This window comes from Podarcis erhardii (assembly GCF_964252035.2).
Source record: "Podarcis erhardii genome assembly, chromosome: 17".
Classification (NCBI taxonomy): Eukaryota; Metazoa; Chordata; class Lepidosauria; order Squamata; family Lacertidae; genus Podarcis; species Podarcis erhardii.
The window spans coordinates 1,707,191-1,730,366 of NC_138515.1; the positions used below are offsets into that span (position 1 = coordinate 1,707,191).

The following is a 23,176-nucleotide window of genomic DNA, read 5'->3' on the forward strand; positions in this document are numbered from 1 at the left end:
TGCTTCTTGTGCCTACATACATGTGGTAACTGGATAGCTGGATAAATAGATAGCATGTAACCATTCACACAAAATGGTTCCACCAGAATTCAAATGGGGAGGTGACTTCTGTGAGAGATCCAGAATCTGCCAAAGGTAGCATGGATTGCATTTGTACTTTGTAATATCTGTTGAATTTATTTTGCTCATTTGCAGTATCAAATGGTTATATTCTAGTGGGAAAGATTCTGCACTGCCACCCACTTTCCACCTCACAAGTCTAGTAGTAGTGATTCTATACTGTATTTGGTTTTTCATGATAGGATGTAGTTTCACTTGCTTGCATGAATCGTGGAATTGTTATGATTCATTCATTGGGTGCTTAAAGTAATGTTAGCCCCACACGGGGTGTGAGGGGACAAACCCGTTCCCATGGGTTCACAGTCAGATAGGAAGAATGAAGCATAAGCAAAAAGAGGGTAGGAAGGACATAAAATAAAACCAGAAAATGTAATTATGGTATTGTGTGATGTCTAAATTGACAAACTATTGTTGGGCAAACCAAAACCAGAAAACTTGGTTTGAAGTACCGGTACTATATTTGTTAACTATGGTTTAGTCTGATATCTGAATTAAGAAAGCATAGTTTACAATGGTTGCTTACCTTCTCAAAGACACACCTAGTAGAGTGAAGTTATAAACCTGAGTACTGATAAAACGGGAAATGGTAGCAGACCACCTCTCTAAACCATGACATCTCTTGTGTAGTTAACTGGTTAGCGTGAACCATGAGTTGGTATGATATCTTTTAGCCTAGCATATGCAAGTTAGTGTGTGCAATGATTGCTGGCAGTTGATGTGGTCCAGGTTCTATGCTGTACCGCTCCCCCCCCCCCAGCGAAGGGAGCAGAAGAAGCTAGTGGGTTATGGATTTAGGGCCAGAATGACTGATGCCAGATGCCAGGCAAAGGGAAGAGCCATTCTGCTGAGTTACCAACTTGTCAGGGCACTTTGATATAGTGTATAATAGTAGTGGTGACTGATTTTTTTTAGCAGGTGTGCACAGGGCCAGCCCTGCCATGAGGCAAGGTGAGGCGACAACCTCAGGCGGCAGGATCCATAGGGGCAGCAGACCCACCCTCCAAGGAAAGCATCGCCCACTGTTGCCACTGCTGCAGTGGCAGCAACAGCTGCGGCACACTTCTTGGAGGGCAAAATCTCCTTGGCAAGCCCCCCCCCCCACTGCCAGTGCTGCCTCTATTGCAGCCTCTTTGCAACTGCTGGTCTCTTCCAACTCTTGTCCCTGATATAGATCTCCTCCTCCCCATTGTTCCAGATGTAGATCTTCACTCACCCCTTCTTTCCTGGCCAGAGTGGAGGCATGATTTTGTGGTTCACTGCAGGTTCCAAAATGTCTTGGGGCAGCCTTGAGTGTGACACAAGCCATGCCCAAAGCATTAGACATTATAATAGAGACCCCGAGTGGTATGGTGGTTAGAGTGTTGGACTAAGACCTGGAAGAGCAACGGTCTAGTCCCCACTTGGCCATGAAGCTCACTTGGTGACCTTGGGCCATTCACTGTCTCTCAGCCTAATCTACCTCACAGGTTTGGGATCCATGAGTGGGAAAGTGCTGTTGTGCTCATGTCCTGCTGTGGAATCTCCATAAGCATCTGGCTGGCCTCTGTGAGAACAAAATGCTGCCCTAGATGGGCCTTTGGTCTGATCTAGCAGGGCTGCTCTTTTGTCACCCTGTGCCTTGTTATGGTTTTGCCTCTAATCTATGGATCTGTAGAGCAGAGCAGTGCAGAACTACCATGTCAGGCAAGAATTCAGGCCTGACTCTCGTATGCCATAGCCAGGAGTGCTGCAGATTTCAGGAGTGGTTCAGAAGTGCCATGAACTGTCATAACCCCATGTCACAGGTTGACCATCTGTGGTGTATTTTCTGTTCGCTGTCTGCCTGTGACATCTGTGGCCTAGCTGAGGGGGCCAGATCTGTGGGTAGCTGGCGTGTGGATGATCCTGACATTGGAGTGTATGTATTATATGTTTGTGGAGGTAGGTGGGAGCTTGTACTTAATTTCTCATTCCCTGCTCTGACTTTCTGATGTTTTGATTCAGCCCTGTGTGTCCCTTAAGCACCCAGAGAGCTTTCCGGCTGTGCCAAACACATGACAACCAGCTGGATCAAAGGCTGTGCTACTGGCAGGCGGGCTTTGCACCAGTAGGTGTCTTTCAGCAGATGGCTAAGCTGGCCTGTGCGGCTAATTTGACCCATTTCTCCCCACAGAGAATTTTCCAAGGAGCGAGAGAAGGCAAAGGCCCGGGGTGACTTCCAAAAGTTACGGGAGAAGCAGCAGATGGAGGAAGACCTGAAGGGCTATTTGGACTGGATCACGCAGGCCGAAGACATCGAGCCTGACGAGGAAGGGGACGAGGGAGACGAGAAGCACACTCGTAAGGGCTCCGCCTGCCACCCGCTGCCAGCTTCCTAGCCCTGCTTTGCCAGAGAACAGTGCCCTGCTGAAGGAGGGGACAGTTTAGTCAGTGGCCTGGATGCTACCATCTGGGCCTTGTGGCAGCTCTGGGTGAGGGGATTAGAGAGGAATCAATCCAAGCAGCAGCGATGCAAGATTAGTGAGAACCTGAGCATGCTGGCAGCTGGGGAAGGGATCCTTCTTGTGGAGAGGAGGGAGGGGAGTCGGATGCCGTGTACCTACTGGGGAAGCAGGTGGATCTGGCAGTCGGGGACACGACTGGATGGCAGGAACAGAACAGAAGGGCAGGGCAGGCCAGGCCGATCCCTCTGTCTCTTTATTTTTCTCCCTCTGCCTTTTGCTGAGGGAAGGGATACAGGGGTTGTGCTCTTTCCTTCAGCAATGCCCAGAATTGGCCAATTAGTAGCATGCTTTTACTTGTGCGTACCCTTCCCCATGGCTATAATTTGCAGCAAGGGAAAATGGAAGAGAGTTCCAAGGGTAAAACCCCTGGCACTGAGTTAATTAGTTCATTGGGACCTCATTAGTTACTTTGGGGTCACTGAGCAAGTGGTAAGAGCAACTAAGGTCAGCACTGTGAGTAGACAGATATTTATGAGTCTCCTATTCAGCTCATCTGTATTCCCTCCCCAGTCAGCTGAGGACAAATTTGGAGAATCTTGGTCCTTTCACCCTTCTGCCTCTCTGACTACCCTCTCAGAAATGGAGGCAACTGGGGCTTACCCACACTTACCTTTAGCCCTGCTCTTTCCAGGCATAGGTTTCCTTGGGAAAACCTGCTCTTTAAAGCTGAAGCAATGCAGGTTTTCAGCAGATTGCCATTTACTCCAATTCAGCAGTAAAGAGTGGGTTTTCACAGGGAAAGCTTTGGCGCAAGAGAGAGAGAGAGCTCAGACACAGAGCTTTAAATCATGGACCTATTGTAATTAAGGCAAAGTATATATCAGGGCTTTTTTTAAACCAGAACTCACAGGAACTTAGTTCCGGCACCTCTCAGGTGGGTGCCATAGCCATTATAAGAAAACAAGGAAGGCATTCATGGTGAGTACTAGCACCATTTTTTCTAGAAAAATAGCACAGGTACGTGTAATGAAAATAATCACAAGTGTTTCCCCTGCTTCCCACTGCCTCCATCCCCCCTCCTAAGGAATAGACATTCCTTATGTCTATTTTAGACAGAGCTATACAAATAGATAAATGAGGAAAAATAGATAAATTATAAATAAAATAGATAAATATAAATAGATAAATGAGGAAAATATTGTTGTTTCAGACCTTATCTATTTATAAATAGATAAATGAGGAAAAAGCGAAAATTTACTTTTTTAGAATTAAAAACGACATGTTGCCTTTTCAATCAGCACCATTTTAGTGCCCCGTTTTTCCGTTTAACCCAGGTGCCCTGTCTTGGGGGGGGTGACAAGAAGGCACCCTGCGGGGGCTTGCGCTGCCGCCGCTGTGCAAGCAGCCATCACGCAGCCACAGCCACATGTGGAGGATCTTCTGTTTGCAGCTGCAGCCGCGAGCAGAGGATCCGGGCGCCATCCGTACAGTGCTGGAGCGGCACCGCTGGCAAACTGCTATGTACAGCGCATGTGCGGCATCGCTACATACAGTGCATGCGTCGTACGTAGCGACGCCACACATGCACCCGCTTAGCCCCGCCCCGGGTGTCCCTATGCCTTCGTTCGCCCCTGGATCCCCAGAAAGCACAGTATCAGCTGAAGTGTGGAAAGCGCAAGTCTGCCCCTGTAGCTTTCAGTACTAGGAAGTGCAAATCGGGGGTGGAGGAGCCCTTGCTTCTTTGTTTAATCTTAGCAACTTGGACATAAGAAAAAGCAATCTGAAGAGAATGAGAGAAACCTGTCCACTTTTCTCCACTGTCTTTGTTATGTAACTCACATTAGTTTGTTATTCTTCATTCATTTACCCCTTTCCCTAAATTATTTCCTTTCCTATTCATCCCTCCATCCTGTCATTCATCCCTGCCTTGCTTATGGAAGGCGTGACTGTGGCGGACCTGACAGAAAAGAAGAAGAAGAAATGGTTCAGATACAGCAGTCACTCCACCGACACCCACAGTAATTTCCTCATTTTCTTCCATAAGTAGCCATGTTTCATTCTCTTTAAGAGCTAAGCAGAAAAATATATATTCAAAACGTATCATGTATTTCTGTCCAATCCCCCACCTAGGCTTCATCCACAGCCTACTTTGATTTCATTCATATTTTCTTTTTATGTTACATCCATCTTCATGCTTAAGCTGGAGACAGGTTTTTGTCTTCCAAAGTTGAATGCAGTTTGAAAATGCTTAATATGGTTACACATTTCCTGATTTTTGCCTCTTGATAAGCAGTTTTTTGAATTGTTTCGAACACCTGTAAAACTTGTTTAATAAGAGGTGGCAGTATGTGTACACCATTGGAAGAGAAGGCTTTTTCAAACTACTTCTTACTTTAAAAAAAAAAAAAAACATTTTTGTATTCAGCCTTAGAAGTACATTTGGGAACAACAACAACAAAAATGAATTTCTTGTGTTGGGCTGAGCTCATGTTGTGGGATGTTTTGGAGTCCAGTGAATTTTCTGTCTCAGAGACGGACTCCCTCCTCCCTCTGGTCTGCATTATGCTGCTCCCAGTGGACAGCTGTTGGCAGATGCCATTCCCGCCCCCCTATAATTCCCCTGGAATAATGTCACATGATGACATGCATCACTCACAAGGACATTATGGGGAAAGCAAAATGGTGGCCCCAGCCAATGGCAGCTGGGAATTTCAGCACCACTGTCACTGCAACAAAGGTGCTAGCAATGGAAAAAAGGCAGTTTGCTTTATTTCATTAATTCAGCCAAAATTTTAACTTTTCAAACTTTCAACCTACTCTTATGATGAATGTGACCAGTGTCACATTCATGATGCTGAAGGGAAGTCAGTGTTGTGGTTTTAATGCCACAACACTGACTTTAATGTGGTTTGTGCTGTTTTTGAAAATCCCACTTGCTTTTCTCTCTCCCCAGCCAGCCTCCCTGCCAGTGAAACCACCTCAGTGAATACGGAGAATGTTGGGGAGGAAGAGCATCACCAGAACAATTGCTGCGATGTGTGTTTGTGAGTTTGTGAGTTTCCTTAGTCAAAGGGAGGGAGGGCAGAATGGATTAGTACAGTAATGTTACATTTTCAGTTTCTTTGGGTTGGGGTTGACTCACAGGGGAGTTTACAAAAACAACAACACCCCACCCACAAAATTACATAATGTATTAACAAACAAAAACAGTACCCTGCCCCCAATTTAAAATGCCAAGGCCTAGGAGAAGAGGAACGTTTTTGCCTGGCGCCTAAATAATGATGACACCAGGCGAGCCTCCCTGGGGAGAGCATTCCACAAATGGGGAGCCACTGCAGAGAAGGCCCTGTTCTCGTGTTGCCACCCTCTGGATTTTCTGTGGAGGCACACAAAGAATGGCCTCTGGTGAGGGTTGCAGGGTCTGGGTCACTTCATATGGGGAGAGATGGTCCTTGAGGTATTGTGGTCCTGAGCTCTTTAAGGCTTTGTGGGTAAAAAACAGCACTTTGAATTGACCCCAGAACCTCTCAGCCTGTGCAGTCAGGCCAGGATTGGCATTATATGCTCAAATCGTCTTGCCCCAATGAGCAACCTGGCTGTTGAATTCTGCACCAGCAGAAGTTTCTGAACCATCCTCAGAGGCGGTCCCACATATAATGTATTGCAGTAATCTAACCCAGAGGTTACCAGAGTGTAGACAACAGAAGTTAGAGGCAGAGCTGGGCCACCACCAGCTGAAGCTTATAGAAGGCACTCCTGTTGCTGCTACCCTCTTCTTCCAGGTCTAGTCCGGGCTCAGTCACCTGGGCAGGTGGTCTTGCATGAAGGAAAGTGGGTGGCTGACAAGCAAGAAGGCAGGTGGGCACTGCTGCTGAGATGCTCTGACAGTTATCCTCTCTGCCAATGATTGCGTGCTTCTGCACCACTCTGCCTCCTCCTCTGTTTCCATGCTGAATGAAGGAGGCTGAGTACCACAGTGACATTACAGACTCCGTGTAAAATAGAAGAGATGGAGGAGTGGTAGAGCAGCAGTGGCAGCTAGGCAGCTGAGCGAATTAGCTCAGTGTGCTGAAAACAAGACTATGGGCCAATGTAGAGAGGCTGCAACTCCAGATAGCTTTGATTCTAGGTTTAAAATAAGCCTAGAAAGAGCTTCATAGTTTGAACCTAACCTACATTGCTAACCACTTCCTCCTGTTTACCACAGTGTGTCCTCTCCTTTCAGGCAAGAGTGCTTTGTAATGGTGCCCAAATCATCACTGAAGGGCAAGTGTGTCTTGCCAAGAATCTAACCAGTCTAAGGCATTTTTAGGCCCTCAAATTAAACATGACACAGTTCCTTTACCGCTGTGACTTAACATGGCACAATTTATCAGTGCTCTTCAGCAGCTTATATTCATTTTAGTAAGATTTGCACATGAGAAAGTCCAAGTGGATTGGGTCCCATATGTTGCTTCTTGCTGGGAGGAATTCAGAATAATGCTAAGCAGATTACTCTGTCAGTGCAAGCATTCCTGCTTGCCTGGTGGAATAATCTGCCCTCTTGTCCCCCTGTACACTGTTCTGGGGGTTATCCTGATCTCTGCTGAAGCCAATTTGGCGGGGAGGAGGGAGGAATGGGGGGAGGCGAGGGGAAGAAAAGCAGAAGCCCTTGCAGTGGCTTCCGTTGGCAGGTCTAGTTACCACCCGCTGTCCCACTCTTTCTCCCTTGATAGCACTCAAAATATGCTTTCTCGGGCAACTGCCTCATCTTGCTTCATAGTAGGGGCACCCCTGGCAGCTGAACATGAGAAAATAATTGCTAGGGTAGGGCAGAATAGAGATGGGCAGAGGGGGAGACACATTGTTGGGCTGTCCCAACTCTTGATTGTTGCTTTAACCTCTGTGCACCGTGGCTTAACCCAGTGCTTACAAGAAGGTCAGATTCCAGCCCAGATCATAAAACTGAGCAACTGCGGTAAAGCTGAGACAACTTTAGAAGGTGATTCTTCTAGCGACGGTCCTATATTTACTATCTGATAGTAGAAACAGAAAGAAATAGGCTATTTTTTAGTGTCCTTGCCTGCAACCTTTTCTTGGCATGAAGATGCAGTGATGGGAGACATTTTCTATCTGCTTCATTTCTGCCTGTCAGGTTGCATTTAAAGGTGTAGCATAAAGGCTAGCAAAATAAATTAATAAATAAAATGTCGGGGGTGCCACCTGGCAGCCCTAATTTGGGTTTGGGATATCTGTGAAATATGAACTGCTGACAGTGTCTGTGAGCCTCCTCTAAGAACTGCTGCCCCTGTATCTTTGATCAATTTGTAATTTCTCAGCTTTCAACTGCAGCTGAGAGAGAGCTGTGTTTAATTTTCTTGTTGAATTTCTCCTGTCTTCCACAGAGGCAAGCTCTCCAAGACCAAATTTGGGTGAGTAGGATGAAAGTTGCCTTCCCCTCTGCCCAGCGCTCTCCTGCTCTCTGGCTCTCATCAGTGATATCTGTCCCTCCTCCCATCCCCCCTCTGCTGCAGCCGCCGAGTGCGACGCATCAACCGTCTCTTCCGGAAGAAATGTCGCCTGGCTGTCAAATCTGTCTCTTTCTACTGGATGGTCCTGCTCCTTGTCTTTCTCAACACTCTCACAATTGCCTCTGAGCATTACAATCAGCCTGATTGGCTCACGCAAATCCAAGGTAGGGTTGCAAGACACAGGGAATGTATACAAGCACCAGCAAGGGAGTATTGTCCAGGAGTTAGTGCAGAGCAGGGAGAGCCTCTAAGGCCCATCTGCACTATGCATTTAAAGCAGTATCATGCCACTTTAAACAGAGTTCGCTGGGAAGGGGGATTGACTGTTAAACCACTCTGGAAATTGTAGCTCTGTGAGGGAACGGGGGTCACCTAACAACTCCCCACACTCTTAACAAACTACAGTTCCCAGGATTCTTTGGAGCACCATTGCTGTTTAAAGTGGATAATGTATGGTATGGATGTGGCCTAAGAGGGTAGCTTAGTGATTGTGGTCAGGACTGAGAAGCAGGAACATGGTTTTGAATTAATTTTTAATATACAATTGGCTGAGGTGGGGATGGGGTTGTTGCCTCCCTTCCCCAACTATGGATTTTGGGGGGAAACAAAATTCGGTTGTTCCACTTCTCTTAAACAAAACCACACACTGGTTTAGAAATTCTTGACTGCCATCTACTGTTCTTGTTCTGTAGCAGGAGTGGCTGAACCATGATCCTCAAGGTGTTGCTGGACTTTTAACTTTCATCATCCGTGACCTGACACTGGGCAGCATGTGCTGGCTGGGGGCGGGGGCGGGGGTTAAAGGGAGCCCACTGATGCCTCATGGGGCACCGTTTCTCCATCCCTATTGTAAGGCAATTTTATCTGGCTCTTTCCTGCCCTAACAAACCTTTACCAAGACATAGCAAAAACTTTGCCCACAGTTCTATTTGCAAGTAAAAGAAAAACATGTCCAAGCCATAAGAAACACAGATATTCAGATATTTACATTCCTCTCTTTAGATTTATCTGTGCCGAGTATGTAATATGTAACTGCATATGTTTGTATGCAATGCATTGCCTGCCCTGAGCACATGTGCTTCATAACTGGAAATCCTAACTGACACCAGCTTTGATATGGAGCATGACTGCTTACACATCTGTGTGGATTTCCTACCTCTGGATGGACTGATATCTGGGGAACAAATGATATGGTCCCTGAGAATATTGAAATTGCGCATACTTGAGCTGATATGCATGAAATAAATCCTACAGCTGCTTGGTCAGTCTAGTTTGCAGGTTACCAGTTGACCATCCCTGTTTTGAACTTGGAGGCTTGCTGAAAAATACTTGGGCAGCTGATCTCATCCCCATCCATTCCAAAGTGCCTTGTATATGTGAGTTACTCTGTAAAGAAGGATCAACAGGGAAGTGCAGAAGATGGTCAAATGGAGAGCTGAGGAGTCTCCATTTACTCCTCTCTGCTCTGCCATTTTCGTCCAGCTCAAAATATTTTAAGTCTTCAACATATTATTCCCACTTTGCAGATGGAAACTGTGAAAAAGCATCTGTCCTCCAGTCTGTCTGACACCCAGTGTACTGTGTGGTACTTAATTAACATTGAGGACTAGGAGCATAAGGCTGTCCCATATACCTCTTGTTGACCCTCTACTCTTTCTTGCTACAGCTTATGCTAACAAAGTACTGTTATCGCTGTTCACCATGGAGATGCTGTTGAAGATGTACAGTCTGGGACTACAGGCCTATTTTGTCAGCTTCTTCAACCGCTTTGATTGTTTTGTGGTATGTGGTGGAATCCTGGAGACTGTCTTGGTAGAGTTTGAGATCATGCAACCTCTTGGAATCTCTGTGCTTCGCTGTGTCCGCCTCTTACGGATCTTCAAAGTCACCAGGTGAGGTGGTGGTCGTAGTCATGGGTGATTGGGTGGCATTGCTTAGGGCTGGGGCATGCACTCAGGGTTAGCTTAATTCAAGGTGTTTGCCTGCTAGAAAATTCAGGTTGATTTGCTTATGGCTTGAAGATATATTACTATAGAACCCTAGGCAGGTGGTCAGTATGTACTTATTGCACTTATATTAGCCTCTTCCCTCAGAAGCTAAGATCAATTTACATCTGCTTCCTCTACATCAGGGGAGGGGAGCCTGTTGCCCTGCAGATGTTGTTGGAGTACAGCTCCCATTGTCCCTTGACTATTGGCCATACTAGCAGGGCCTGGTGAGAGGTGGAGGCCAGCGAGGCCAGTTTCCCCATCCCTATTCTAGTAGTGCTGGTTCTTACCTGTGAGCTAAAGTGCCCCAAGTCCCTCGACCCATTTATCCATCCCTGGTTTGCTTTCCAGGCACTGGGCCTCGCTGAGCAACCTCGTGGCCTCCTTGCTGAACTCCATGAAGTCCATTGCGTCCTTGCTGCTCTTGCTTTTCCTCTTCATTATCATCTTCTCATTGCTGGGCATGCAGCTTTTTGGGGGCAAGTTCAACTTTGATGAGACCCAGACCAAGCGCAGTACTTTTGACACGTTCCCCCAGGCCTTGCTCACAGTCTTCCAGGTAAAAACACACATGGGGTACAAGTGGGGTGGCTGGGACCAGCCTTCGACAGGTTTGGGTGCTTACTGGGGACTGGGCTATGTAAGGGACAAATGGTTGAAGCCCCTTATTTCCCACCTGGATCCCAATCCTGTCAACTTCCCCATCCCACTATTATTATTATTATTATTATTTTAAAAAAACGTTCAAGAGGGAGGGAATGGCAACAGCTGTCAATGCAGCTTCCCATGACTCATGGGTGATCTTAGGAGCCACTCAGTTGTGTCCTTGAAACAGACTTAAAGAACAGTACAAGGAAGCAGTGTGATCCCTTCAATAATTGAAGGGTTGTTGACCCTGGTGCACAGAAGAAAAAAGAGCTTAAAGTTCCATAGAATCACATGTTATAGTTTTAATGGGTATCCATTACAGAACGAGAGGCAAAACTAGTATGCTCATATCGGCTCTGTGGCCAATTGCATATAAGGAAGGAGCAGGTGTGCAGGCTGCCCTGCGCCAACCTGAGCTTTTAACCCTATTAACCTCTGCACCTCAGTTCTCTTTTTTCTTTGTTGGGACTCCAAAATGGGAAATATATCCCACCAGAAGTAAAACAGTTGGGGTGTAGTGGTTTCACAGCAAAAATAAAGAGATCCTTTCAATCTCCATTAAGCTTTCAATTCTTGCCGTCAGATCTGTATGCCATAATCACTTCTAATTTAGCTGACCCTAAAATTCTAAAAATACAGGCCTTGGTTTACCCCACCTCATCACCACAATTATAATAATATTAATTATACATTCTGTGGGAGAAGCAACACAAAACTGTGACTGGTCCTAGCTTTCTGGGAGTTTTAAGTGTTGATAGGGAAAGAAAGATATGTATGGTGTCATGAATTTAGACTTTGTGTTCTCAGTTTATAATCACAGTCTTTTGGAAGCCCTAGGCTGCCAATTTACCACCTGTAGCTGATAAAAGCACTTTAACAAAGTGCATACCTAAAACTGTGTCAGGCTCAATTTTGGTTTCGTATACAGTAACCAGGTACAAGAGAATATTTGCTTTCATCTTCTATTTTTATTACTAAACAAATACTTCTAATAACACATGGATATCAAAATATAAAGCATACCCACTAGGATAAGCAACAATACAGTGGTGCCCCGCAAGACAAACGCCTCGCAAGATGGAAAACCCGCTAGACAAAAGGGTTTTCCATTTTGGAGGCGCTTCGCAAAACAAATTTCCCTATGGGCTTGCTTCGCAAGACGAAATGTCTTGCGAGTTTTTCTGACTTTTTTTCCCTCCCCCCCCTTTTTCTAAGCCGCTAAGCCGCTTATCAGCTGATCCGCTAAGCCGCTAAGCCGCTAAAAGCCGCTAATAGCGCTAATCCGCTAAGCCGTCAATGGGCTTGCTTCGCAAGATGAAAAAACCGCTAGACGGAGAGAATCGCGGAACGGATTCTTTTCGTCTTGCGAGGCACCACTGTAGTTCTGAAACATTTCTTACCGTATTACAGAGGCTAGGTATGGAGATTTCGGTAGTTGAAAATAGGATACCATATTCTAAGATCCAAGTTCTTATCAGCTCCTTTAGAGTAAGGTGCTGCTAGCCATTTAGGGGCTATAAGCAAGAGAGATTCAGATGGTAGGAAGCTGATATATACAAAGATCGGCTCATGTTTATACTGTTTCTGAATATTTTATTTTGTTATATTTTAAGCTCACAATCTGAACTATCTCATAGTCCCTAAATATTTCCAAGAATTTAACATAAATGATTACTGGTTTGTTCACAGTCATCCTAATTTGCTTGCTCAAAATTTACTTGGTGGTTAGACAAAGGGTTCTTCCACACTTCTGTTTATTCCATGCCTAGAAAGCATGAGTCCAACCGAGTAGTTTTCTCCTTGCCTTCTTCCTTTCCTAGGGAAAACTCACTCTTTAACTTGGAGCAAATGTCAGTCTGGGGGAAACTTAAATTGCTGTTTGCTCCAACTGAGCACTAAGAGTGGGTTTTCCCCAGGGGAGAGCAGCAAGATGAGAAAGTATGAGCAAGTCTTGGGTCTGGTCTTTATTAAGCACATATTCTGATTTGTTTACGGGATGATTATATGACAGTGAGTATTTATCTTGCATTCATCTGGAGTGTCACAAGTTCCCCGGAATACCACAAAGAACACTGCTATAGAGTTGAGTGTTGTGCTAATTACATTATTTATTACCTCTAATTGATTTTATTATTGATTTGTTTTAAATTGCATTGTAATAAATGTATTGGGATAAATGTATTGGCGGGTGGCATATAAGTACTTTAAATAAGCAGTTAAAAAACAACAACATTTAATTGTGGAACTATCTTAATTATATTTGCTGTTCCCTTTGCTCATGCCACAGATCCTGACAGGGGAGGACTGGAATGCAGTGATGTATGATGGGATCATGGCCTATGGCGGCCCCTATTTCCCAGGTATGCTGGTCTGTGTCTATTTCATCATCCTCTTCATTTGCGGCAACTGTATCCTTTGATTGGCGGTGAAGATTAATGGACCTTAAGTCCAAGAGGATTGATGCTAGGCTGCTAGATTGCTGATGAAAAATTGCTGAGTCGGGCCCCCAAATTTAATTCAGGTCCTCACCTTTCCAGACCCTGAAGTTAGAAATCAAGCTGACCTTCCCATGGTTACATTAGGATGGAATAGTGGTTGCTACTGCAGTGCTTAAATAGGGATCGGATACAGGGCAGGTAGCAGGAGTAAGGGCATTTGCATCTGTGAATGCTGGGATACATGGTTTGATTGGGCAGCATATATTCTTTTTAAATGCTTATGAAACTGCAGATGAGGAGCATCATCTAGAAAGAGACATTCTCACTTCCCTCACACACAGGATGAAATGCCTCTCCTAAGAGGATGCTGACTAGGATACACTAGTGCATAATCTAACAGCAAATAATAGTATACAACTTCTTTCAGAACTATTGCTTTTACAGTTTATATAGATTTGATTGCTAGAATGAACAAATAAAACTCGTATGATTAATCTGTTCACATGTCTTTAACGGGGGCACAGCCCTCATCCTGAGGGTGTGTTGGCTCGGGATGGTTATTACCCCATTGCATCAGGTTACATTTTTCTGAACTTTCAACCCCAGATATTCTACTCAATGTCTTCTTGGCCATTGCTGTGGACAATCTGGCAGATGGCGACAACATCAATACCTCCAAGGAGGGGGAACACAAGGAAAAGTGAGAACTGTAATCTAAGGGGGGGGGGGTGGCAGGTTGGAGAAGAAAGTGAACTGACCAAATGTTGCTCAGTTTCTAGCTTTGTTTTTATTTGTATTGTTTTTAAATTGCTCATTGTAAGGCTTCCTTCTGATGATTTTGTTCTGAAAGAAAGGGCACATTTAAAGAAGCCCGCCTCCCCCTTGGGTCCTCCTCCCCCTGAGGCAGAGTCTAGATTTTCCTTTCTACCCTTTTCTATAACTCTCATCTTTCCCCCTCTTCCCTGCCACAATTCAGAGAGGCACCAGCAGAGGGGGAGCAGAGCAATGAGAAAGAAGAAGAGAAAAATGTGAAGGTGAGAACTGAAACCCTGACCTTCATTTTTGACCTTGTTGCTTCTAGAGATGCAAGTAGCCCTCCCACAGATCAGTAGGCAGCAATTCCACATGAGTAATTGATATATAACCGGGACGCGGGTGGCGCTGTGGGTAAAACCTCAGTGCCTAGGACTTGCCGATCGAAAGGTCGGCGGTTCGAATCCCCGCGGCAGGGTGCGCTCCCATTGCTCGGTCCCAGCACCTGCCAACCTAGCAGTTCGAAAGCACCCCCGGGTGCAAGTAGATGAATAGGGACCGCTTACTGGCGGGAAGGTAAACAGCATTTCCATGTGCTGCGCTGGCTCGCCAGATGCAGCTTTGTCACGCTGGCCACATGACCCGGAAGTGTCTCCGGACAGTGCTGGCCCCCGGCCTCTTAAGTGAGATGGCCGCACAACCCTAGAGTCGGACACGACTGGCCCGTATGGGCAGGGGTACCTTTACCTTTAATAGATATATAACTTTCTGTTTATTATCACTGTCTAAGGCAGCTTTTGCCAATCCACTGTCCTCCTGAGGTTTTGGTCTACAACTTCCACCAGCCTTAGCCAGCTGATTTCTATGTGTCTTTATGGCCTAGTTCACTAACAGAACAATCCAAATTCTGCCCAGGGAGCAGCAGGAGGGCAGATCAACCACTGCACCTGAAACCCTGCTGGCTGCTGCTGCTGGCCAGTGGCATGGCCAAATCTAAAAGAGAAAACACCCAGCACCTCCTCCCCTGTCCAGTACAAGCCAGAATGGATTCTGCATGGTGCTGGCAAGGGCAGAAGGGGTTTTGTTTCAGATTTTGCTGTGCCACAGGTATAGCCACTGGTAGCCTGCTAAGACCCATTTGGAGCATTTCCACAATCTGCCACTGGTGGAAGCTTCCTATCCTACTGAGTACCAAAAGTCACCACCTACAGAAGGTCATTGGCACTTCAACCTAACCCTGTCTAGCAGCATGGACCAGATGTAAGGATTGCACTGTAAAGAAACACAGCCTGTTTCTGGGCTGTGCCACTTCAGGCAAAGACTTGCAAGACCGAACACCCCTTCATGCAACCCCCCACTCTCCATCCCCCACCACACACACAGCTATTATGACCCCCTATCCTCCACCCAGAGGGATGCGGGTGGCACTGTGGGTTAAACCACAGAGCCTAGGATTTGCTGATCAGAAGGTCGGCGGTTCGAATCCCTGCAATGGGGTGAGCTACCGTTGCTTGGTCCCTGCTCCTGCCAACCTAGCAGTTCGAAAGCATGCCAAAGTGCAAGTAGATAAATAGGTATCGCTCTGGCGGGAAGGTAAACGGTGTTTCTGTGCGCTGCTCTGGTTCGCCAGAAGCGGCTTAGTCATGCTGGCCACATGACCTGGAAGCTGTACGCCGGCTCCCTCGGCCAATAAAGCGAGATGAGCGCCGCAACCCCAGAGTCGGCCACAACTGGACCTAATGGTCAAGGGTCCCTTTACCTTTACCTCTATCCTCCACCCAAATACAGGCTTCATCCAGGTACATAAAGCTCCATCCCCACACCCCCACCCCTGGGGTTCATGGCAGCTTCAGTGGAGAGTGGTCAGATCAAAAAATGGCACAGGGGAATGATAAACACCCAACACTTCACCTCTTATGATAACTGGAGCCATTGCTGTGGCTGCTTTTAAGGGGGTGGAGGACAAAGAAAGGCCTGGAGATTTAATTATGGCCTTTGAATCATGTCTGCTTCAACCTCTGAGAGAGTGCCCTCTTCTGCCTATTTCTAGTAAGCACAGGCCTCAACCAGGTGTGCATGTGTGAACTGGCTTGCTAGCTTTTAGTCACATGGTGGAGAGCTGTAGTGGCTCAACAGGTTGCATGGAGGTAACTTGCCCTGCTCCTCCTTAAAGGGCTGAAGTAAATGAGGCAGTGCAGCCATGTTTGCAGCTCACACGTCTGTTCTGTTTGAATCAAAAGCAGGAACTGAGAGGTCTAATTTTTACAACAAAAGGACCATGAAGGTGAGTTAGGCTCAGCACACTGTTCTCTCAGCACTGTTCTGATGGTAAACGTGTGGTGGGCTGAGGAGAAAAGCTCTGGTAGGAATGGAGTGGGAGTGTCTCATCCACACATCTATTTTAATATAAGAATTGGTGTTGCTTAGACTGCCCTCCCCCCAGCCTGCTTTAGACATGGATGGAGTAGACATATGAAGAAGTGTGTTTTTGAGAGCCAGTGTGGTGTAGTGGTTAAGAGAGGTAGTCTCCTAATCTGGGGAACCGGATTCGTGTCTCCGCTCCTCCACATGCAGCTGCTGGGTGACCTTGGGCCAGTCACACTTCTCTGAAGTCTCTCAGCCCCACTCACCTCACAGAGTGTTTGTTGTGGGGGAGGAAGGGAAAGGAGAATGTTAGCCGCTTTGAGACTCCTTCGGGTAGTGATAAAGCGGGATATCAAATCCAAACTCTTCTTCTTCTTCTTCTTTTCCTGTCATATCATTTGTGGCTGACTCCTCATCTTTATTGGTTGGTGATAAAACAGACTCTGCAGGTTGTAGAAGACCAGGGCCTCTTTCTTTCTTCGCAGGCATATCATTGGTACAATAATAGTGCCGTAGTGGTGGATTTATACTGAACCACATCCTTCTGCTTTATTTGTTATTCTGGCATGTTTTCCCAGTGTTACTGTATTATTGCTGTTTAGAGAGGCACTCTTGCCCCATAGCACAATAGAAGTGGGACAAAATAAATCATAGAGCATTTATGGTACGAAAAATTACAGGATTTCAGCAGGAAGCTACTGAATCTGGCTAGAAATGAAGCAGTGCGTCTGCCCCAAAGCTTCTCCAGGCGCAGACAGGATTAAAAGTAGGATTGAGTACAACTGCTCGGAAACCATCATGAACACAGATTGTCATGGATCCCCAATAAAAAGGAGATCTGGAAGTGCCCCTGGCAGGAAATATGCATCCTGAATTGAGCTGCATGCTGCATGCGTGCACATGTACAAGGCAGAGGTGCTTGTCATGCCCTTCTCTGCACAGGCCCTTGTGCAAGCACAACAGTCACTTATGCAATGGGTGACAGCCTGGAAACTTTTGAGAAGGATCTCTCTCTTTCATTCAGATCTCACCCCCACCCCCATTACACACGCAAACACACACACGTCTAAGGCAGCCTCGCACTTGAACCCTCCTGAGGAAGTGCCCACCCCCCACCTCTAGGGTGGTGGCAGTCTTGTGGTGAAGTTTCCTGCCTTAGTCCAGGGTGGTGAAGTTTCCTGCCTTAGTCCTGAAGGTCAGAAAGGCTGAACTGGACACTCCTCTCTCCTCACTCTATCTGTAGCCATAGCCAGCAAATACTACAGAAACTGTTGTATGAAGTCCAGTCTCTCCTGCTCTGCCCTCCATCCCACTCAAACGTGCATTGGTGATGCCCAGTCTGCTTTCTCCTCAGGTGGAATGTGGGGAGGAAGAGGAGGAGGAAGTAGAGGAAGGCAGTGAAGAAGCAGGTGAGGAAAGAAACGTTGTGTATGGTACTATGACAATCATGAGGATTGTTACCTTACTGAGACAAAAAGGCTATTTATGTTTTCACACATGAGACCAAAGCAGCTCTTGGCTGCAGCCTGGTTTGTAATTGAATGTAAAACTTACAATTGACCAGGCTGCTTATTCTGCCTCTCCTCCTCCCAGCTTTTCTCTTCCACGTAAACAACTATCAGGCATCAACATAAATTGCCTTGGAACTCCTCTGGGATATATAAGCCTTAAGTATAAAAGGCAGCTACTGTATTGCAGGGAACCAGGAAGGGGATCAATGGCAACATGAGTTCAGGCTCTAAGCTTGGAGAACTGGGCCTAAACTAACACAATGGATTTCAATAGGGACAAAGGCAAGGTCCTTCACTGAGGCAGGAAGAACCAGCTGCAAAAATATAAGAGAAGGAACATCGGGCTTGCCAGCAGGGCATGTGAAAAAGATCTAGGGGTCTTAGAGGACCACAAACTGAACATGAGTCAACAGTGTGATGCAACAGCAAAAAAGCTAATGCTATTCTAGGTTGCATCATCAGAAGTATAATGTTCAAGGGACTTAATAGTACCGCTCTATTCTGCCCTGGTCAGAGCACACCTAGAGCCCTGTGCCTAGTTCTGGGCATCACAATTTAAGAAGAATATTGACAAGCTGGAACGTGTGCAGAGGAGGGCAACCAAGATGATCAAGGGTCTGGAAACCAAGCCTTATGAGGAATGGTTGAGGGAGTTGGAGATATTTAGCCTGGAGAAGAGGAGACTGAGATGAGATATGATAGCCATCTTCAAATATTAAAAAGGCTGTTGAATGGAGGATGGAGCAAGCTTGTTTTCACCTGCTCCAGAGGGAACCAAAGGCTTGATGTTACAAGAAAGGAGATTTTGACTCAACATCAGGAATAACTTTCTGGTGTAAGAGTCTTTTGACAGTGGAACGGGATCCCTTGGAAGGTAGTGGATTCTCCTTCCCTGGTGATTTTAAAGCAGAAGTTGGATGGCCATCTGTCTGGGATGCTTTATTTGAGATTCCTGCATTGCAGGGGGTCGGACTAGATAACCTTCAGAGTCCTTTCCAACTCTGAAATTCTGTGGTTCTATGCAGCCTCTTTCTCTTCTGCTGCAGCTCACTTTTTCCATTAGCCTTTGCATAGCCTCCCCTCAACCTTCCTCCCTTCCTGTATCAACTGTTAAATTGTAAGTTTCTTGGGGCAATTGCACCTCTTCTCTGTTGTTACTCTGTAATGCACCATGCACATTTATGGTACAGTCAAACCTTGGATGTTAAACGTAATCTGCCCTGGAAGACCGCTTGACTTCCAAAAGGTTTGACAACTGAAAACTGATGGCAGAAGCCTCAATACAATAGGGAAATTCAAAACAGAAGCCACATAGCACATTCGGCTTCCAAAAACTATTCAAAAACTGGAGCAGTCACTTCCGGGTTTTCGGCGTTCAGGAGCCAAAACGTTCCAAAACAGAGGCATTCGGGAACCAAGGTTTGACTGTACTATATAATTATCACATCAGTTCATAATAGTTAGACATTATTCTCTCTCTCTCTCTCTCTCTCTCTCTCATTAACACACACACACACACACACACACACACACACACACACTGCTGTAATGAATATGGCTCCCGAGGAATCCTTAAAACCAAATGTGGAGAACCTTTGACCTTCTAGATGTTGCTGAACTACAATTCCCATCGCCCCAGGCTATTGGCCATGCTTGTCGAGGCTCATGGGAGTTGTAGTTCAGCTTCAGATGAGGGCCAAAGGTTCCTCAGTCCTTGCTTAATCCTACACCTTGTCTTGTTTTCAGGTGAGGAGGAAGAGGAAGAAGAGGCAGAAGGAGATCAGCAGAGCTTGGCAGAGTCTCACCTAGACAAACTGGAGGAAACCCCCACAGAGAAGGTGTTACCAATTCCTGATGGAAGTTCCTTCTTCTGCCTTAGCAAGACAAATCCGTGAGTACAGAAAGGCATGAAGCAAGGAGGAAGAAGGTGGGGCTGCCTTTCTCTTTCAGTGGAATGTGACCTCAGTTTGTTCACAATTCTGCAAGAGTTGTAGGTCCAGGAATTTCCTCTTCTGGTGCCAGGGCTGTGCAGGTGTCAGACCTGCAAGCAGTCACTTGGAAAGGCGAAGGTGCAGCCTACTTTAGCTCAAGACCCAGAACAGCAAACAAAGGTCACATACAGGTCCATAGTTACGGCAGGCCAGCATGAAGGTACAGAACAGTGAACAGCCATCAGAAGGACTTGATGCAATGTAGTCTGCATGACTGTTCTAGCAGTAGCTTTTTCACACTGGAAAACCATGTTTGAAGCACCAGTTCTGTAAGGCCAGCCTGGCTCCTGTTGCCCCCACAGATTGCCTGGCCTGACTGGCCTGATGAGCTGCAGTACTCCTCTCGGGACATTATCTGGATGGCACTGCAGCATGCCAAATCCTCAATCTGCAAACAGCCCTGGTGGTGCAAGGTGGCAGGGTCCCTGTGGCCAGAGTCCCTGGTGTGAGTGCCCTAATAACCTACATGTAGAAGCATACTGTATCTATGCTACTAATTTACTGTATATATCCATTTAACTGTTGTGTCTTCCACACCAAAGAATCCTCAAAACTAGGTTTGGCAAGTGATTTCTAGTGTTGCCTGGGTTCCTGGAGCAGAGGGCATGACTAACCAGTGTAAGACTATGGTAAAAAAATTGCCAGAGATCCTGGTTTCATTGTGGTCCCACTTTGGGGACCCATTGGTTGAGAGCAGTAGGGGACAACTGGAGGCACTGTCTGGCTATGCTTGGGCAGACCCAGAACTGCCAGGGTTCACGCTGGTGGTGGAGTTTTAGCCTTCTTCCCAGGTATCTCAACCCAAGGTCAAGGGAGTAGGCAAATCCCAAGGTCAATCTTTGCTTGGCTTCAGAGATTTTGCTGCTGGCTTTTCTCCCCATGTCAGTCCAGCCCACTTCCAAGGCACCACCCAGGCTCTTCCCTCTAATCTTGCCCACATCTGCCAGGATCGCCCTTTAGCTCCCCATCTCCACCTCCTGATTCGCAGGGGAGTCTGCATGTGCCTCAGGAAACTTGGCTGCTCCTATTGTGTGTTGCTGGCTCACTATGGTGGCCGCCTTTCTTTCTCTCGCCAGGCTTCGTGTTGGGTGCCACAAATTGATCCATCACCACATTTTCACCAATCTCATCCTTGTCTTCATCATCCTCAGCAGCATCTCCCTGGCAGCAGAGGACCCTATCCGAGCACACTCCTTCCGCAACAATGTAAGCCATGCCATATGGAAAGGTGGTTGGGTAGAATGGAAGACAGAGGGCGAGAGACAGAAGAGTGTCTCACCCTCTGCTCTGTCCTTTCTCTCTCTCACTCCTCTCTTATTTCCTCATTTTTCCATTCTCTTTCTCCCCCACCCCTCTCCTGTTCCCCCCTCTCATTACACAGATTCTGGGATACTTTGATTATGCCTTCACTTCTATCTTCACTGTTGAGATCCTACTCAAGGTACCAGAAGATGAGGAAGGGGAGAGTAGCCAGCCCTCAGTGGATGCCCCAGTGGCCAAGTCTCTAGGGTTGCCCACACCTGCACGTGGGCCACGTCTGCAGGGTGGCACCAAACAACCAGACCATAGCTGCTTCTGCTAGTGTCCTCATAGCCCCATGGCTGGCAATCAGGGTTGGGGTTGGGGTGGAGAAGGGGGTCAGCAACTGCAGAATGAGCTACAAGTCATTGGGGAGTAGGGGGGTGGGAGAGAAGATGTGGCTCCCAGCAACAAGGAGGGAAAGGTCAGGGCTGCACTTCTCAGCTCCTGTCTAGAGGCCTTTGACTCTTACTACCCACCATGAATTTAGCTCCAACACAGCTGTGGACTGTGCAGAACAGTGGTGGGCATAAGGAGACCAAGATCTTTGGTAGACTGCAGACTGCCTCATGCCTGCTGGTTGCTGCGGTTCTTGCAAAGAAGGCTGGTCTTGATCAACATTCTTAAGCATGAGTCACGTAACTCAGGTTCACGTGACTCAGCCTTAGCTGTTAAAGAGATCCTGAAGATGCAGCTCCGTGGAAGAGCATCTTCCCTTCACACAGAGCATCCCAGGTTCAATGCTCAGCATCTCCAGGTAAGCCTGGGAATGCCTCCTTCCTGAAACTGCTGCCAGTCAGTGCAGACATAGGGCTGAGCTCGAGGGACCCAAGGGTCCAGCTTCCAGGGCCAGCTTCTTCTCTGGCTGCCAGGGAAAGAGGCCCTGGGTCCTCCCAATGTGTGTGTGGCACTTGGGGTGCTCAGCGCTCATTGTAGGCTGCACAATGTCGGCAGAGCCAGGGCCTCTTTTCCTGGCAGGCGCAGCAGCAGCAGCAGCAGCAGAAGGAGAAGGAGAAGGAGAAGCTGGCACTCAGGATGCTTGGTGCTTGTGCATGTGTGTGACATCACATCCAGGTGTGACATCAGCCCCCTCCCCAATCTGCCTCTTAAGTTAGCACATCTGCTCTTGAATATAAAGGGACTGAGCCTGGGTGGGGGGAAGGCAGGGTCACTTGGTTGGCGCAGGGCACCTGGGGACCTAATCTCCAAGCTTCTGGGTTCCAGCCACAGTTCTGAGAAAGAGGAGTTGGGTGGAGCTGGGGTGCTTAGCATGTCTCTGTCCTTAGATGACCGCTTACGGCGCCTTCCTGCACAAAGGCTCCTTCTGCCGGAACTGGTTCAATCTCCTTGATCTGCTGGTTGTCAGTGTCTCACTCATCTCCTTTGGCATCCAGTAAGTCTGATTGGGGAATGGTCAAGATACTTTGGGAGTAGGCCCCCAAAAGAAGAAGAAGAAAAGGATTGTGCTGGCCTGGTCCGGGATGAAAGGGCAATGTTGCGTAGTGATGCACCACCAACTTGGATGGCCGTCTTCCGCTTCCAGCCTCTGAAATACCACTTGCTGGGATTCACAAGCAGGGAGAGGGCTCTTGTGCTCAGGTCCTGCTTCCAGGCTTCTTGGAGGCATCTGGTTAGGCACTGTGAGAACAGGATGGTGGACTACGTTGGGCTCTTGGCCTGATCCAGCAGCGCTCTTCTTACTAAGTTCTTAGGAGCTATTTTATAGGAAATGAAAAGAAGGTGTAAGCAGTTTGGTTTTTCAACCCCAAACTCTCCCACACCTCCCTTCCTCTTTCCACCTCAGCTCCAGTGCCATCTCTGTGGTGAAGATCTTGCGAGTGCTGAGGGTGCTGCGCCCTCTCCGAGCCATCAACCGGGCCAAGGGGCTGAAGGTGAGGGACGTCTTCAAGGGCAGGTGGTGGCTCTACAATGTGGATCTGGAAGGAGGTCCCACAGCATGGGGGCTATGAAGATGTGGTGCCTGTGTTCCCCAGCCCACTCAGGGTTGGCCCATCCATGAGGCAGGGCGAGGCAACTGCCTCAAGGTGGCAGGATCCACAGGGGCAGTGGATCCCAAGGTAGACCTTTATTCCCCCTTCTTCCCAATGTCAATCTTCACTCCCCACTTCTT

At 47.2% G+C, this 23,176-nt stretch overlaps 1 protein-coding gene across 1 annotated transcript in view; it reads left to right on the forward strand.

Moving 5' to 3' along the window:
- The window catches only part of CACNA1F (calcium voltage-gated channel subunit alpha1 F), a 60,928-nt gene that overhangs the window by 11,170 nt on the left and 26,582 nt on the right, over nt 1-23,176 (forward strand). The window contains exons 9-24 of the mRNA XM_081844504.1: nt 2,273-2,439; nt 4,484-4,561; nt 5,497-5,587; nt 7,928-7,954; nt 8,057-8,217; nt 9,720-9,945; nt 10,393-10,600; nt 12,977-13,097; nt 13,734-13,827; nt 14,104-14,161; nt 17,599-17,653; nt 19,502-19,646; nt 20,823-20,952; nt 21,128-21,187; nt 22,332-22,438; nt 22,850-22,937. Coding sequence (XP_081700630.1) covers nt 2,273-2,439; nt 4,484-4,561; nt 5,497-5,587; nt 7,928-7,954; nt 8,057-8,217; nt 9,720-9,945; nt 10,393-10,600; nt 12,977-13,097; nt 13,734-13,827; nt 14,104-14,161; nt 17,599-17,653; nt 19,502-19,646; nt 20,823-20,952; nt 21,128-21,187; nt 22,332-22,438; nt 22,850-22,937 — 1,816 coding nt within the window. The remainder of the gene's footprint in view (nt 1-2,272; nt 2,440-4,483; nt 4,562-5,496; nt 5,588-7,927; nt 7,955-8,056; nt 8,218-9,719; nt 9,946-10,392; nt 10,601-12,976; nt 13,098-13,733; nt 13,828-14,103; nt 14,162-17,598; nt 17,654-19,501; nt 19,647-20,822; nt 20,953-21,127; nt 21,188-22,331; nt 22,439-22,849; nt 22,938-23,176) is intronic.